Source organism: Musca domestica, unplaced genomic scaffold (assembly GCF_030504385.1).
Source record: "Musca domestica strain aabys unplaced genomic scaffold, Musca_domestica.polishedcontigs.V.1.1 55, whole genome shotgun sequence".
Classification (NCBI taxonomy): Eukaryota; Metazoa; Arthropoda; class Insecta; order Diptera; family Muscidae; genus Musca; species Musca domestica.
This window is the reverse complement of record NW_026712355.1, coordinates 5,517,174-5,532,243: the sequence shown is the minus strand read 5'-3', so window position 1 is coordinate 5,532,243 and position 15,070 is coordinate 5,517,174. Positions and strand designations below refer to the sequence as shown.

Genomic DNA, 15,070 nt, shown 5'->3' with positions numbered 1-15,070 from the left:
TGTTTTTTCCTTCATTCTATCCGTTATGAAGATAAGTGTTGAGGATGTTTGTAGGTGTTTTTGTTGCTGTAGTTATTTTCAATCCAAATTTAAGACAACACTAAATGAAATTTGAGAGGGTTTTTGGAAATAGACTTTTTTTGATTGTTATTGGAAAAGAAGAGAGCCAACAGAGGTATTCTGTTGCCTATGGAATATATAGAGAACTTACATTGATTATGGAAGACCTAGGGCTCTTGAGGTCTTCTATGGTCTATAGAAGAGCTCTTGAGGTCTTCTATGGTCTATAGAAGAGCTCTTGAGGTCTTCTATGGTCTATATAGAAGAGCTCTTGAGGTCTTCTATGGCCAATAGAAGAGGTCTTCTATGGTCTATAGAAGAGGTCTTGAGGTCTTCTATGGTCTATATAGAAGACCTCTTGAGGTCTTCTATCGTCTATAGAAGAGCTCTTGAGGTCTTCTATCGTCTATAGAAGAGCTCTTGAGGTCTTCTATCGTCTATAGAAGAGCTCTTGAGGTCTTCTATCGTCTATAGAAGAGCTCTTGAGGTCTTCTATCGTCTATAGAAGAGCTCTTGAGGTCTTCTATCGTCTATAGAAGAGCTCTTGAGGTCTTCTATCGTCTATAGAAGAGCTCTTGAGGTCTTATATCGTCTATAAAAGAGCTCTTGAGGTCTTCTATCATCTATAGAAGAGCTCTTGAGGTCTTCTATCGTCTATAGAAGAGCTCTTGAGGTCTTCTATCGTCTATAGAAGAGCTCTTGAGGTCTTCTATGGTCTATAGAAGAGCTCTTGAGGTCTTCTATGGTCTATATAGAAGAGCTTGAGATCTTCTATGGTCTATATAGAGGAGCTTGAGGTCTTCTCTGGTCTATATAGAAGAGCTTGAGGTCTTCTATGGTCTATATAGAAGAGCTTGAGGTCTTCTATGGTCTATATAGAAGAGCTTGAGGTCTTCTATGGTCTATATAGAAGAGCTTGAGGTCTTCTATGGTCTATATAGAAGAGTTTGAGGTCTTCTATGATCTATATAGAAGAGCTTGAGGTCTTCTATGGTCTATATAGAAGAGCTTGAGGTCTTCTATGGTCTATATAGAAGAGCTTGAGGTATTCTAAGGTCTATAGAATAGCTCTTGAGGTCTTCTATGGTCTGTAGAAGAGCTCGTGAGGTCTTCTATGGTCCGTAGAAGAGCTCTTGATGTCTTCTATGGTCTATAGAAGAGCTCTAGAGGTCTTCTATGGTCTATAGAAGAGCTTTTGAGGTCTTCTATGGTCTATAGAAGAGCTCTTGAGGTCTTCTATGGTCTATAGAAGAGCTCTTGAGGTCTTCTATGGTCTATAGAAGAGATTCACTATCTTATTTTTGCTATTGATTTTATATTAAACAGTTTAATATCTTTGTCGTTTCCAAGAAAAAATTGTTATACTTTAGTTTATAGACATTTTCAAATATCTGTCAATAAATTGATTACGATTTTCTGGAATATTGCCGACAATAAAAGAAGAAGGCATCAAAAGAATAAAAATCTATGTAAATGTCTACACAGGCATCAGCTGTCGGCATTTCCATTCCAAACATAATTTTCCACTTAAAAAATTAACATCGATTGTGTGTATTTGGGAAAAATTTACTGCCTTGTCCCCAAACGGAAAAAAGTGGACAAAACTTGTCTTTGTCTATTTGTATATTATTTAGGTTCTGGGAAATTCAGGGTAAAAAAGAACCAATAGTAATAATCCAATCTGAAACTTGTTGGTGTAAGTAATGCTGATCAGAAATATATAATGGGTCTGAGATGAATATTTTCAGTTCTTCCAAACGGAATGGTATATTGTATATATCCTCTATCTTGTGGTAAGAGTTATCGTGAGCTTCTGAATAACTTAAACTAATTGTAGTCAATTCAAGCGGACAATAATTTAATTTCAAGCACAATGTAATAAATAATTCCTCCTCAACCCTACCTCCTCCTCAAAGATAAATATTTACAATGGAAGCCCAGTGAATTAAATCATTACCGAATTAAACAAAAAATCTACCACCTACCCCTCACCATCCCCCAAAAAAAATATTATTTAATTAAAAATTCATTTAAAAATGAACAGTTATTCCAGCCAAAGACCACCTCCATGATTTCAATTCTGATTTTAATTGGCATTCGAATGGGTGGACCAGCGTACAAGTGAGTGAGGTTATGCTTTGTAAGGATACACGCACGCCATGATTTTTGAATGACAACCATAATCACAAAATCGCTCCAAGGTATTCCTGTTCAGTTTAAATTCAATTGGAAATGCGTCAGCACCAACAACGGAAATCGTCAAAACGAAATCAAAATATCAAAACAATGGCGCCCAAGGCGGCAAGCAATGGCATTGGCTTAAATAAATTTCTTCTGCAAGCAGATATTTTGGCCAAATCCATTGGTTTAATACCCTACGACGAGGAGAATGGCAAGCGTTCCGCCCGCTATGAAAAGCTAATGAAATTTATTTTCATTTTGAATATGGTGAATATGAATTTTGTTCTCTTCTCGGAAATCATGTACGTCCTGTTGGCCATGAAGAATGGCAATAATTTTGTGGAGGCTACCATGAATCTATCGTACATTGGGTTTGTTTTTGTTGGCGATATTAAAATCATTAGTGTGCTACGCAAGAAGCCTGTCCTTACAATTTTGATGAAGGAAATCCAAGATATCTATCCCAAAGATGTGCGGGCGCAAAAGGCCTATCAGGTACGGGAATATGTTTGGCGTTTCAATTTGATAAGCCTGGGCTTTGTGATCGTCCATGAGATTTTAATTTGGTTCTATAATCTCTACATTGCTGTGAGTTATTTAATCTATGAATGGTGGCTGCAATGGCGCGTGGTGCCGCGCACACTACCCTATTATTTTTGGGTCCCCTGGCAATGGCAGGGCCATTGGTCGTATTACATTTTATATGTATCGCAAAATTTCGCAGGACATACATGTATGTCTGGCCAACTGGCCAATGATTTGTTTTTGTGTGTGGCAGCCACGCAAATAATTATGCATTTTGAATTCCTGGCAAAACGTTTGAGGGAGTACAGGCCAACTGGACGACATGTGGACGATTTGAAGTTTCTGCGGGAACATATCAAATATCATCAGGCTGTAATACAGTAAGTATGAAATCCAATTTTTTATGATTTTAAGTAAAGGTCACTCTTAGTCCTAAGGGGTCAGGTAAGGCTAGGTTTTTAGTAATCCCTACTAGAACGGTACGAAAAATATAAAAAAGTACTAAAAATGGTACCCTTTGTATTTGAGGCAGCAGTAGAGCTAGAACTCTTAAATTTGAAATTACTATCACTGATGGAGTGATGTACCGAAGAATTTTTTGGAAACACGCACGATAAAAGTACAAAAATCTACTATATTTTGTATAATTTCGATTCATGAAAGTTGTTAGAACTAAAAGCTTGAAATTTGGAATGGAAATCTGGGTTGAGGATTTGAGTCGATGTAAAGAGGTAATTTTGGAAGTGTGTGATCTCATGTGTATGAAATGTACTAAACGGTACTAAATTTAGTAAAATTTGATTTTGGAGGAACGGATGGATTTAGGATTCCAGCCTAAAATTTGGTAAAAAAAATAGTGGCTTAGCGTAGCATTGGGATATGGAGGTAGTTGTAGAAATATTTGTAGATGTACCAAAAAGCTTTTGAAATTTGCACTATAGGTGTACGAAAAGTACTAAAATGTACTATATTTGGTATCATGTGAACGGTTGGGCTAAAAACTTGAAATTTGGACTGGGAATCAAGGTAGAGGAGTAGAGTCGATGTAAGGAGGTAGTTTGGAAGTGTGAGTGTTCACGTATACGAAAAGTACTAAACGGTACTAAAATTAGTACAATTTGAATTTGGAGGAGCAGATGGAGCTGGAATCTTGAAATTTTAAATTAAAATTAGTGGCGGGGTGTAGCATTGAGATATGGAGGGAGTTATCAAAATGTTTACTTATGTGCACGAAAAGTACTAAATTGTACTAAATTTGGTACAATTTCGTTTTGGGTGAACCGATAGTGCTTCAGAAATTTGGAAATAAAATTACTATTGTATGCTAAGACTGAGGAATATAGGTAGTTTTGGAAATTCGTACTAATTTGTACTATATGGTACAAAATTTGGTACAATTTAAATATTGGGTAAACGGCAGAGTTGGATTCCTGAAATTTGGAAATATTATTTCTATTCGACTGTATGATGAGGGTAGTTTTGGAAATTCGAACTTATATGTACTAAAAAGAACTAAATTTGGTACAAATCGATTTTGGTGAACCGATAGAGCTAGTGTCCTGAAATTTAGAATTAAGATTATTGTTGGAGTATAGGATTGGGTTATGTAGGGAGTTTTTGAAATTCGTGCTTATCTGTATTATATGGTACTAGATTTGGTACACTTTTATTTAGACGAAACGATAAGAATGGAATGCTGAACTTTGGAATTGAGATTACTTTGCAGTGTAGGATTGGGGTGTGTAGGAAGCTTTGGAAATTCGTACTAATATGTACCAAACTTGGAAATTTGTAGTGTCGAATTTGGGTATGTACTAAATTTGGTACAATTTGGATGTGTGTGAACCGGCCGGACTGAAGCTCCGAAATTTGGAACTAAGATTACAGTTTTCAAGGATTGGGTTATGTAAAAATTTTTGGAAATTCGTATTTTTATGTACTAGTCGGTACTAAATTTGTTGTAAATTGGATTTGGGTAAACCTATGGAGCTGGAGTTCTGAAATTTGGAGTGAAAGACCTTAATGTTGTGTAGGATAAACAATCTAAAGTTGAAAATACCGAATAGGGGGGGTAATCTCTTCACAGGTCTTCAAAAACTGAAATACATTTAAGGATCTTTTTTACATTTCTTCTATGATTCGATGGCCTTCAGCTTAAAAATTTTTACCACTCCCCAAAAACACAGGAACGTCTTACTCCTCCTTTACCTACAAATTCTTTCACAAATAATCTGCATTTCCCCAAATACCCATTCCTAGTTCTTTCCTAATTTTTGCATACATTTTCTTCCCAAAAAACCCCTTTTGCAGTCTATCGGCACTAATGAACGAAGTCTTCGGCGTTAGCCTTCTGGTCAATTTCATTTCATCGTCTTTTGTGATGTGCTTTCTGGGCTTTCAAATGACCATTGGCGTTGAGGCGGACACGCTGGTGATGCTCTTTATGTTTCTCTTTTGTTCGTTGGTGCAAATTCTAATGATATGCAATTATGGACAACAATTGATAATAAAGGTGAGTGAGCATGTGTGTGTATGTGTGTGTGTGTGAAGTTTACATTTCCATATTCAATTGCTCATAAACTATCTCTCTCTCGGAATAGAGTGAGGAAATAGGCCATGCTGTCTATTCACAGGAGTGGCTGAATAGTGATTTACGTTATCGCAAAATGTTAATTGGAATAATTGCTCGTTCCCAGAAGCCAGTCATACTGAGGGCAACCACATTCTTGAATGTGTCGAGGAGTACCATGACGGAGGTGAGTGTGGAGGAAATTTAGAGATTTTTTTTCAAAAATAAATAATTTTTAAAGTATTTACGCTTTGTGGACATGTTGGTCTTTGGAAAATATTTACTAAAATATCTACTTTTAATGGTCCATGGGTCCTTGCGACGTATTTTTGGAAAAATAACTATGATTTGATTGGGCCAAAAATTATGTAACACCTGGAAATAATGGTTTCCGATATAGGAAACTATATATGAATCTTCCTATCTCCCCGAGCTGAGTCGATCTAGCTATGTATGTCTGCCCGTCCGTCTGTGTGTCTGACCATGCTAATTTGTAATCACGCTACAGGTCGCAACTGTAGCCCGACTCTAAATCGAAAACATTAAAATTTTCCTGACTATGCAGTCGCTCTACAGGTCACAATTCAAAACCAATCGACACGGAATTGAATTGAGAATTAAGGCAGGGAAAAAGTCTAGCATTTTTAATTACCATTGGATTTTATTTAGCTGTAAAATGGACCACAACTTTCGTGTGTAATTGTTTTGAATACCTAACCACACTTCAGAGTGCATAAATATTGGCGTAACATTTAGGCAAGGCTCTATGACAATATTTCTAAAACTATATCTGGATTTGGACATAGGGGGGCTTCCAACATATTGTAGTGTTGTGGGGTATCACTTGGTCAGCCCCGCACGACTATAGCCTTTGCTTACTTGTTTATGTCTGTAGATGCATTGAAAAATATTCATTAAAATATCCACACTTCGTGATCTATTGGTCCTTGATATACCCTCCACCAACTATGGAGGGTATATTAATTTTGTCATTCCGTTTGTAACTCCTCGAAATACTCATGTCAGACCCAACAAAGTATATATATTCTTGATCAGCGTAAAATTCTAAGACGGTTTAGCCATGTCCGTCCGTCTGTCTGTGTGTCTGTCTGTCTGTCCGTCTGTCTGTCCGTCTGTCTGTTGTAATCACGCTATCTTGACAAATTGAGATAGAAAGCTAAAATTTTGCACACGTGTATATTTTGCCAGTAGGCAGGTTAAGTTCGTAAATGGGCCATGTAGGTCCAAGTTATCATATAGCCCCCATATAACACTAAATCCCGATATTCGGTATTTTGATGATTTTAGCGACATTATTCACCGGAATTGTTTCAAATTTGGCATTTGAAGTTCGTAATGGATACTACAGCCTAAGACAGAAAATAATCTGTGTAGGTCCACGTCTTCGTATAGCCCCCCATATAACGGTACCCCCCGATATTCGGTATTTTAATGATTTTAGCGACATTATTTAACGGAATCGTTCCAAATTTGGTATTTGAAGTTCTTAATAGATACTGCAGCATAAAACAGAAAAAGGGCCATGTAGGTCCACGTCTTCGTATAGTCCCCATATACCGTACCCCCCGATATTCGGTGTTTTGATGATTTTAGCGACATTATTTACCGGGATTGTTTCAAATTTCGCATGTGAAGTTCGTAATGGATATTTCAGCCCATGCCAGAAAATTGTCTGTGCAGGTCCACGTCTTCGTATAGCCCCCATATAACGGTACCCCCTATATTCGGTGTTTTGATGATTTTAGCTACTTTATAAACAGATTTTTCTTCAAGATTCGCATTTAAATATTCTAATAACTTATAACAAAAGTTGCCTATGCAGGTCCACGTCGTCGTATAGGCATTCGGTATTTTTAAGATTTTAACAAAAATTTTAACGGATTTTATTTTATTTTATTTATTTATTTATTTTTTTTTTTTTTTTTTTTTTTTGGAAATTGTCAAATTTTATTTTTTTTTTTTTTTTGGAAATTGTCAAAATGGTGGAGGGTATTAAAAGTTCGGCCCGGCCGAACTTGCAGCTTTTTTACTTGTTTTTCATATATCCTCGTTTCGTAGTCTCTAGATCCTTGAAAATTTTTATTAAAAAATGGTCTATGGTCCTTGAAAAATATTTATTAAAATATCTAAGTTGGGTACTCCGTAGATCCTTGATTTTTTATACCCTCACCACATGGCTAGAGAGGGTTTGATATGGCTAAAAGGTGCCTCAACGAAATAAGGGTTTTAAAGTAGGCTGTCTATCCGGCTGACTATTGCGCACGATAACTCTCGAAGGGAGTGTCCGATTCGGTCCAAACTTGGTATATCGTAATATTATTATCTTTCCACTACTTCTGCTACCACCTCCATAAAAGGTCGACATTTTCAAAAAATATTTTACTCCACATAAGGAGAAGGGATTATCCGAATTTGCTCCAACTTCCTTGAAAATATTTATTAAACATCCGAGTTTGGTTGGCTGTAGAACCTTGAAAAATATTTTTTTAAGAAATATACACTTTTGAGGTCTGTAGGTCCTTGATAAATATTCATTAAAATCCACTTTTGTTGGTCTGCAAGTCCTTGAAGAATATTTATTAAAATATTCAAATTTGGTTGTTCGGGTCGTACTTCAAAATTATTTATTAGAATATCCTCGTTTCATAGTCTGTGGGACCTTTAAAAATAATTGTTATAATATCCACTTTCAGCGGTGCATAGGTCTTTGAAAAATATTAAATGAAATGGCCACATTTGTCTGTGAATCCTTAAAAACATTTATTAACATATCCAAGTTTAAGAGTCTACGGAACTTTGATCTGTAGGTCCTTTAAAAATATTTGTTAAAATATCCATATTTAGCAGTCCATGGGTCTTTGAAAAATATTTTGTAAATATCCACGTTACGTGGTCTGTGAATCCTTAAACACATTGAAATATTCAAGTTTGGAGGGCTGCAGATCCCTGAATTTCTTTTCTAAAAAAATGCTTTTTGATATCTGTAGATCCTTAAAAACTATGTATAAAAATATCCCCATTTCGTGGTCTGTGAGTCCTTAAAAAATACTTATTTAAATCTACAAATCCAGATGTCAGGGGTCCTGAAAAATATTTTTTGAAATATCCTACATTTGGGGTTTGTGTGTCCTTGAAAATATTTATTAAAAAACACAAGTTAAGTCGGCTGTTAACTTTAATAAATATTTTTTTTTTAAATATACACATTCTGATGGTCTTTGAAAGACATTCATAATAATATCCAAATTTCGTTGCTTGTGCGTCCAATATTTTAGAATATCCCCGTTTTGAGATCTGTAGGTCCTTTAAAATATTTGTTATAATATCCACTTTTAGCGGTCCATGGGTCTTTGAAAAATATTAATTAAAAAAATCCAAGTTTGGTGGTTGGTAGATCCCTGAAATCTTTTTTCTAAAACGAATGACCACTTGATATCTGTAGATCCTTGAAAAATGTTTATAAAAACATCCTCATTTGGTGGTCTGTGAGTCCTTTAAAAATATGTATTTAAATGTCCAAATAAAGTTGTCTGTGGGTTCTGAAAATACTTATTAAAATATTTTAGTTTAGAGGTCAACATGTCCTTGAAAATATTTATTAAAATATCCTAGTTTGGAGGTCCGCAGGTCTTTGGAAAATAGTTATTAAAAAGTTAATTTGGTTGGCTGCAGAACTTTGAAAAATAATTTTAAAAATATCCTGGTTTGAGACCTGTAGGTCCTTGAAAAATATTTATAAAAAAATTTTCGTTGTCGGTGGGTTTCTGAAAAATATTCATTAAAACATCCAATTTTTGTGTTTTATGGGCCCCTGAAAAATATTTATAACAAGTAAGCAAAGGCTATTGTCGTGCGGGGCCGACCATGTGATACCCCACAACACTACAACATCTCCAAATCCATTTTGGAAGATTTCGGTTTTGAAATTATTTCACGGTGCACTGCCCAGGTATTACCCTTACCATTTTGACCAGGGACATTTGCCCAATATTTATGCACTCCCTCGTGCTGTTAGTTATTGTGGTCCATTTTCCAGCTAAATATAATCCAATGGTCATCCAAAATGCTGGAATTCTTCCCTGTCCATAACGCTCTTCCCAGGCGTGTCGAATGGCTACAATTGTGTGATCAGGAATTTTTTTCTGTTTTTGGTTCATTTGAACCCCTAATATTTTGCGGTTATATCCAAAACCAAGAGGCCCCTCTGTATCTCCAAATTTAGACTCATCTATATTCTTTCTCGTCTACTATATTTGGCTATATTCGTCAACGAAATCAGCATAAAAAAGCCAGAAGTTCGCCTTTTGTGAATTTCGGATATCGCCTGTAAGTAATGTTGGTATTCTTACACACAAAAATAGTGGTCCATTCTACCAGCTGTCCTAAACTCTAACTTCATGCGAGATTTCCTTTGGATTCAATTTCTTAACTTTATAACGACTGCAAAATCAGGAACATTTTTAGTTGTTGGTCCATTTTAACCTCTAAATATATTGCGGACATCTTTGAAAACAATAGGCCTCGCCATTCTGAGCCTAACCCTACCCTTTTTCGTGAGGATAATTGCAATCTGCATATAATATCCCCAACCAGTGTTGTAAAGTGAAAAAATATTACAAAATGTACAATTCAATATTATAAGTCAAATTGAAAAAATCGCATGCGATAAAAAATATGAAAAAATAAAAAATGTCACAAAATACTATAAAATCTATATTAACATCATTATAGACATCTTTTTATGTGTTTTTTTCAGATTTTATACTTTTATGGTAAGAGGGCAATCTGAATTGACGAAATTTGCCGAATTCGGTCTAGCCATTCTGGAGATATAAGCATTCTAGCTAACATCCCCTTCCTTCTATATATACATTGTATGTTTTTCTCTATATATAACCGACATATTTACTATCGGCATCTACGTAACGGTCAGAATTGACCTGTTCGTCTGTTTGTGATTTCGCCGGGATTAAGAATATTCGCTGTTTAATGCAAAATTTGACTTTTATTTAACACATATATTGTAACCTATTTCACCCACTAAATATTACCCGATGACCACCAAAATTGAAAGGCTTCTGCCCAGCCCTAATCTCTAGCCCTATGCTTACTTCCGTGTCGATTGGTCTATAATTGCGACCTGTAGAGCAACTTCAAAATCAGGAATTTTTTTCAGTTTTTGGTCCATTTCAACCCCTAAATAGTATGCAATCATCTCCAAAAGAAATAGGGTTCTATTCTGACCCTAGCCCCACCTCCATTCTAAATTTCGTGAAGATCGGTCCATAATTGCGACCTGTATAGTGATTACAAGTTAACATGGACAGACGGACAGACGGACGGACGGACATACATAGCTAGATCGACTCAGCTCGGCGAGCTAGGAAGATCCATATATACTTTCCTATGTGGGAAACCAATATTTCTTGGTGTTACATAATTTTTGGCCCAATCAAACCAAAAAAACCAACATTTTTAGGTTACTTCTTATCTTTACATTGATGTTAACATCCATCAAATCGGATATATAGCAAAATATGTGCGATATATGTGTCTATCAAAGAAGATATGCTTGAAAGATATCTTATATGTCGAGAACGGCTGAACTGATTTCAACAGTTCAGAAAGAACAAACGTCTAAAAAAATTGCATAAAAATATCTCTCTAAAGATGAAAATATTGATTTTGTAACATTTTCTCATATTTTTTTCAATTTTGTCATATTTTTGGCATATTTTCATTTTGAATTAAACATTTGTTAATTTTTCTACAGCTAACAAAACTAAGTAGTTAGGGTATCAGGACATCATATACAGATCGCATTTATGGCCCGATCCTTACGAAATTTTGCATGGAGATAAGATGAGGGTCAGAATAGAAGCCTACTCTTTTTGGAGATGATCGCCATATATTTAGGGGTTGAAATGGACCAAAAAACTGCAAAATTGTCAGGAGGTCGTAATTATTGCCCGATCCTCACGCACATTTCAATGGGGGTTACTGGACATTGCAAAAGCCAAGCAGTTTTGGATGGCCATCCAAAAATATTCAATGTGTGAAGGAGTTTGCCAACTTTTGTAGACAAAATACGAAAATGTCCATTCCAGTGACTTTTTGGAGAATTCACAAACACAGGAAAGACGCACTTCTGACTATTTCGTTAATTAAATTGGAAATATATATAAACTGTATCGTTTATTATACTGTTGTAGGGTATACAACGGTCGGCCCCGCTCGACTGTAGCCTTTGCTTACTTGTTTAATACTAACTTCATTCCATGTTCTCTCTCTCTCTCTCTTATCTCTCCGTTACAGTTGATGCAGCTCTCCTACAAATTCTTTGCCCTGCTACGGACCATGTATTCGAAATAGAGAGTTTTGTAAAAAAATATTAAAAATGGACATCAATTGCAAATTCTTAACAACTTAAATCATAAAAATAAAAAAAAATATTTTGACTTTAAATAAAATTATTAACATGTCCTTGACAAATATTTTTAAAATTACCCACTTTTCGGGTTCTATGGGTAATTAAAAAAATGTAAATATCCTTCAAAGATAATTACTAAAATAACCAAGTTTAGGGATCTGTGGGGTCCTTCAAAAATATTAATTAAAAAATCCACATTTGTTGGTCTGTGGATACTTGAATATTTATTTAAACGCTCACCTTTAGGTGTCTGTGAGTCATTGAAAATATTATCCCAGATTTATGGCTTTGTTGATCCTTTTAAAAAAAACCTTACAATTTTAAATCCTTATAAGTTAATTCCATATTTTCTCTCTCTCTTATCTCTCCTTTACAGTTGATGCAGCTCTCCTACAAATTCTTCGCCCTTTTACGGACCATGTATTCGAAATAGAAGAATTTTGTAAAAAAAAATATTAAAAATGGACATTAATTGCAAGTCCTTATCAACCTCAATCATAAAAGTAAAATAAAAAATATTTTAAATTTAAATAAAATTATTAAAATGCCAAAACGTCATTCAAATCGCTCGTTGATTGATTGTTTAATAATTTAATATGATTCGGGGTTACAGGAATTCATTCTACACATATTCACACACCTCATCCATCGGCAGCTAGAATTATCAGCGGTTCTAATTAAATTAGATTTTCTAAATAACATATCACGCAATACAACAACTACAAGAACGTAGGTATACAACAAAACTAGTAATCATATCCAGCTGCCAACCAACCCACATGTCTATATGTCTTTCAATGGGCAGGTCCTTCAGGATATGTTTCTCACCCCCTGTCTCTCCCCCTCTCTTTACTTCTATCGATTGTGGACTGTCTGACTGGACATAGCACCCATTTAATTACATTTAAATAACAAATTGAATTGCATGGCCAACAAATTGACATAATAAATTGTTTAATGATTATTTGTTGGCATCGAACAACAACAGCAGCAATGATGGGAATTCCAGGCAGAAAGAACAAATTTTCACAGGATTATAAGCACCCTTTTGAGGAGTGTCTTCTTCATTTTTGTTTTTTGAAACCCTTTTCAAGGCTGAGTGATAGATTTATGGCATGTGGGCTAAAAGTGTATATATGTATGGAAGTGTGTAAGTATGCCTGTGTGTGATATCATGTCCAGTGGCATTGAGACCCTTTTCATTATTTCAATGCTTAGCTAACCATGCATCAATTTTTCTAAAATTCAATCATTTCGAAAGGATTTAATTAAATTATGGCAGTAAATCAATATCACTTTATGGTCACTTAGATATGCAACAGTAATGGTAGTAAAGGCCGTTTTAACATATCGTGGGTCGAAATGCAAAAGGAATTAAGTAACTTATACTTATATATAAAAGTTGGCCTCCGAGAGCAGCTACTTTACAGAAGACGCCTCTGAGACCAGCTACTCAGCAGCAAACATCTTTGAATCCAGCTAATAAGTAATATGGGATTCTGAAACCAGCTAGTCAATAGCAGAAGCCTCTGAGACCAGCTACTCCATAACGGAGGCCTCTGAGGTGAGCTAAAAAAAACAGAGGTCTCTGAGGCTAGCTACTTCATGGTAGAGGCATCCTAGTTCAGGTAGTCAGGCAGAGCCTCTGAGATCACCTAGTGAATAACACTCTAAAACCAGCTAGTCAATAACGGAGGACTCTGAAATCACTAATCAATAGTGGAGGCCACTGAGGTCAATTACTCAACAGCAAACGCCTCTGAGGCCAGGCAATAACAGAGGCCTCTGGCGCCAACTGGTCAATAATAGACGACTTTGAGTTCAGCTACTCAACAGCAGATGTCTCTAAAACCAGCAAGTAAGTATCAGAGAAATCTATAACCAGATAGCCAATAGCAGAAATATCTGAGGCCAGCTTGTTAATTACAGAGGCCTCTAAGGTGATATTGTCAATAGCAGAGGACTATGAGACCAGCTTGTCAGTTGCAGACAATAGCAGAGCTAGTCAATAACGTAGACTTTTAGAGCTTACCCATAGAAAAAACTTTAGAGCCCGGGTAGACAATGACAGAAAACTCTGAAGTGAGCTAATTCGTAACGGTGGCTTGTAAGAATGGGTACTCAACAGCAGAGGCCATCTGCTCAACCACATACTACCAACTAGTCAACGGCAGATGTCTCTGAGGCCAGTTGGTAAATCAAAGAAGACTCTGAAAGCAGCTTGTCAATAGCAGAGGTACCTGAGTAAGCTTCTTAATAGCAAAGGATTAAAAAGTAGAGGATTCTGATCTCCATTGGATGAGACCTCTGGGGTCAGCTAATCAATTGTAGATGGCAGCTAATAAATAGTAGAGACTTCAGGGGGTGGGTATTCAATAGCAGAGTCATATGAGAGCAGCATGTCAATAGTATAGACCTCTGAGACCAGCTAGTCAATCGATAGTCAATAGCAGAGATTTTTGGGCCCAGATATTCAATAGCAGAGGCCTCTGAGACAACTTACTCCATGACCAACTTTCTGAGGTCAGTTGGTAAATAAAAGAGGACTCTGAAAGCAGCTTGTCAATAGCAGAGGTACCTGAATAAGCAAAGGATTCAAAAGTAGAGAATTCTGATCTTCATTGGATGAGACCTCTGAGGTCAGCTAATCAATTGTAGATGGCAGCTAATAAATAGTAGAGACTTCAGGGGGCGGGTATTCAATAGCAGAGTCATCTGAGAGCAGCATGTCAATAGTATAGGCCTCTGAGACCAGCTAGTCAATCGGTAGTCAATAGCAGAGATCTTTGAGTGCAGATATTCAATGGTAGAGGCCTCTAAGGCCAGATTGTCAATAACAGAGACCGGACTTTGAAGCCAGCTTGTCAATAGCAGAGGCACCTGGGTAAGATTATTAATAGCAAAGGACTAAATAGCAGAAGATTCTAATCAATTGTAGATGACAGCTAATAAATAGTAGAGACTTCAGGGGGAATAACAGAATCATCTGAGACCAGCTAGTCAATCGGTAGTAATAGCAGAGATTTTTGAGTCCAGACATTCAATAACACAGGCCTCTAAGGCAACCTACTCCATGGCAGGGCCCTCTAAGACCAGATAGTCAATAACAGAGGCCGAACTTTGAGGCCAGCCTGTCAATTGAAGAGGTAACTGAGTAAGCTTATTAATAGCAAAAGACTCAATAGCAGAGGATTCTGATTTCCATTGGATGAGACCTCTGAGGTCAGCTAATCAATTGTAGATGGCAGATAATAAATAGTAGAGACTTCAGGGGGCGGGTATCC

General features: G+C 36.2%; 1 protein-coding gene across 2 annotated transcripts; it reads left to right on the top strand.

The window, feature by feature from the left end:
- The first annotated feature begins 2,205 nt into the window (after nucleotides 1-2,205).
- Nucleotides 2,206-12,277, top strand: LOC105261827 (putative odorant receptor 85d). 2 transcript variants are annotated; one of them, XM_059128552.1, is made up of 4 exons: nucleotides 2,206-3,146; nucleotides 5,077-5,278; nucleotides 5,367-5,522; nucleotides 12,163-12,277. In XM_059128552.1, exons 1-4 carry the CDS (start codon nucleotides 2,293-2,295, stop codon nucleotides 12,217-12,219), a joined length of 1,269 nt encoding a protein of 422 aa, XP_058984535.1. In that variant the 5' UTR covers nucleotides 2,206-2,292; the 3' UTR covers nucleotides 12,220-12,277. The 2 variants fall into 2 exon arrangements, with proteins under 2 accessions (XP_058984535.1, XP_058984534.1); XM_059128551.1 differs by lacking the exon at nucleotides 12,163-12,277 and adding an exon at nucleotides 11,672-11,800 and having other exon boundaries at nucleotides 2,207-3,146.
- Nucleotides 12,278-15,070: the final 2,793 nt, after the last annotated feature.

Bases quoted from the DNA above. Each gene is read 5' to 3' on its own strand.
- LOC105261827 (XM_059128552.1), top strand. From the start codon at position 2,293: ATGCGTCAGCACCAACAACGGAAATCGTCAAAACGAAATCAAAATATC. The intron at 3,147-5,076 runs GTAAGTATGAAA...CCCCTTTTGCAG, and splicing joins TATCATCAGGCTGTAATACA to TCTATCGGCACTAATGAACG. The intron at 5,523-12,162 runs GTGAGTGTGGAG...TCTCCTTTACAG, and splicing joins CGAGGAGTACCATGACGGAG to TTGATGCAGCTCTCCTACAA.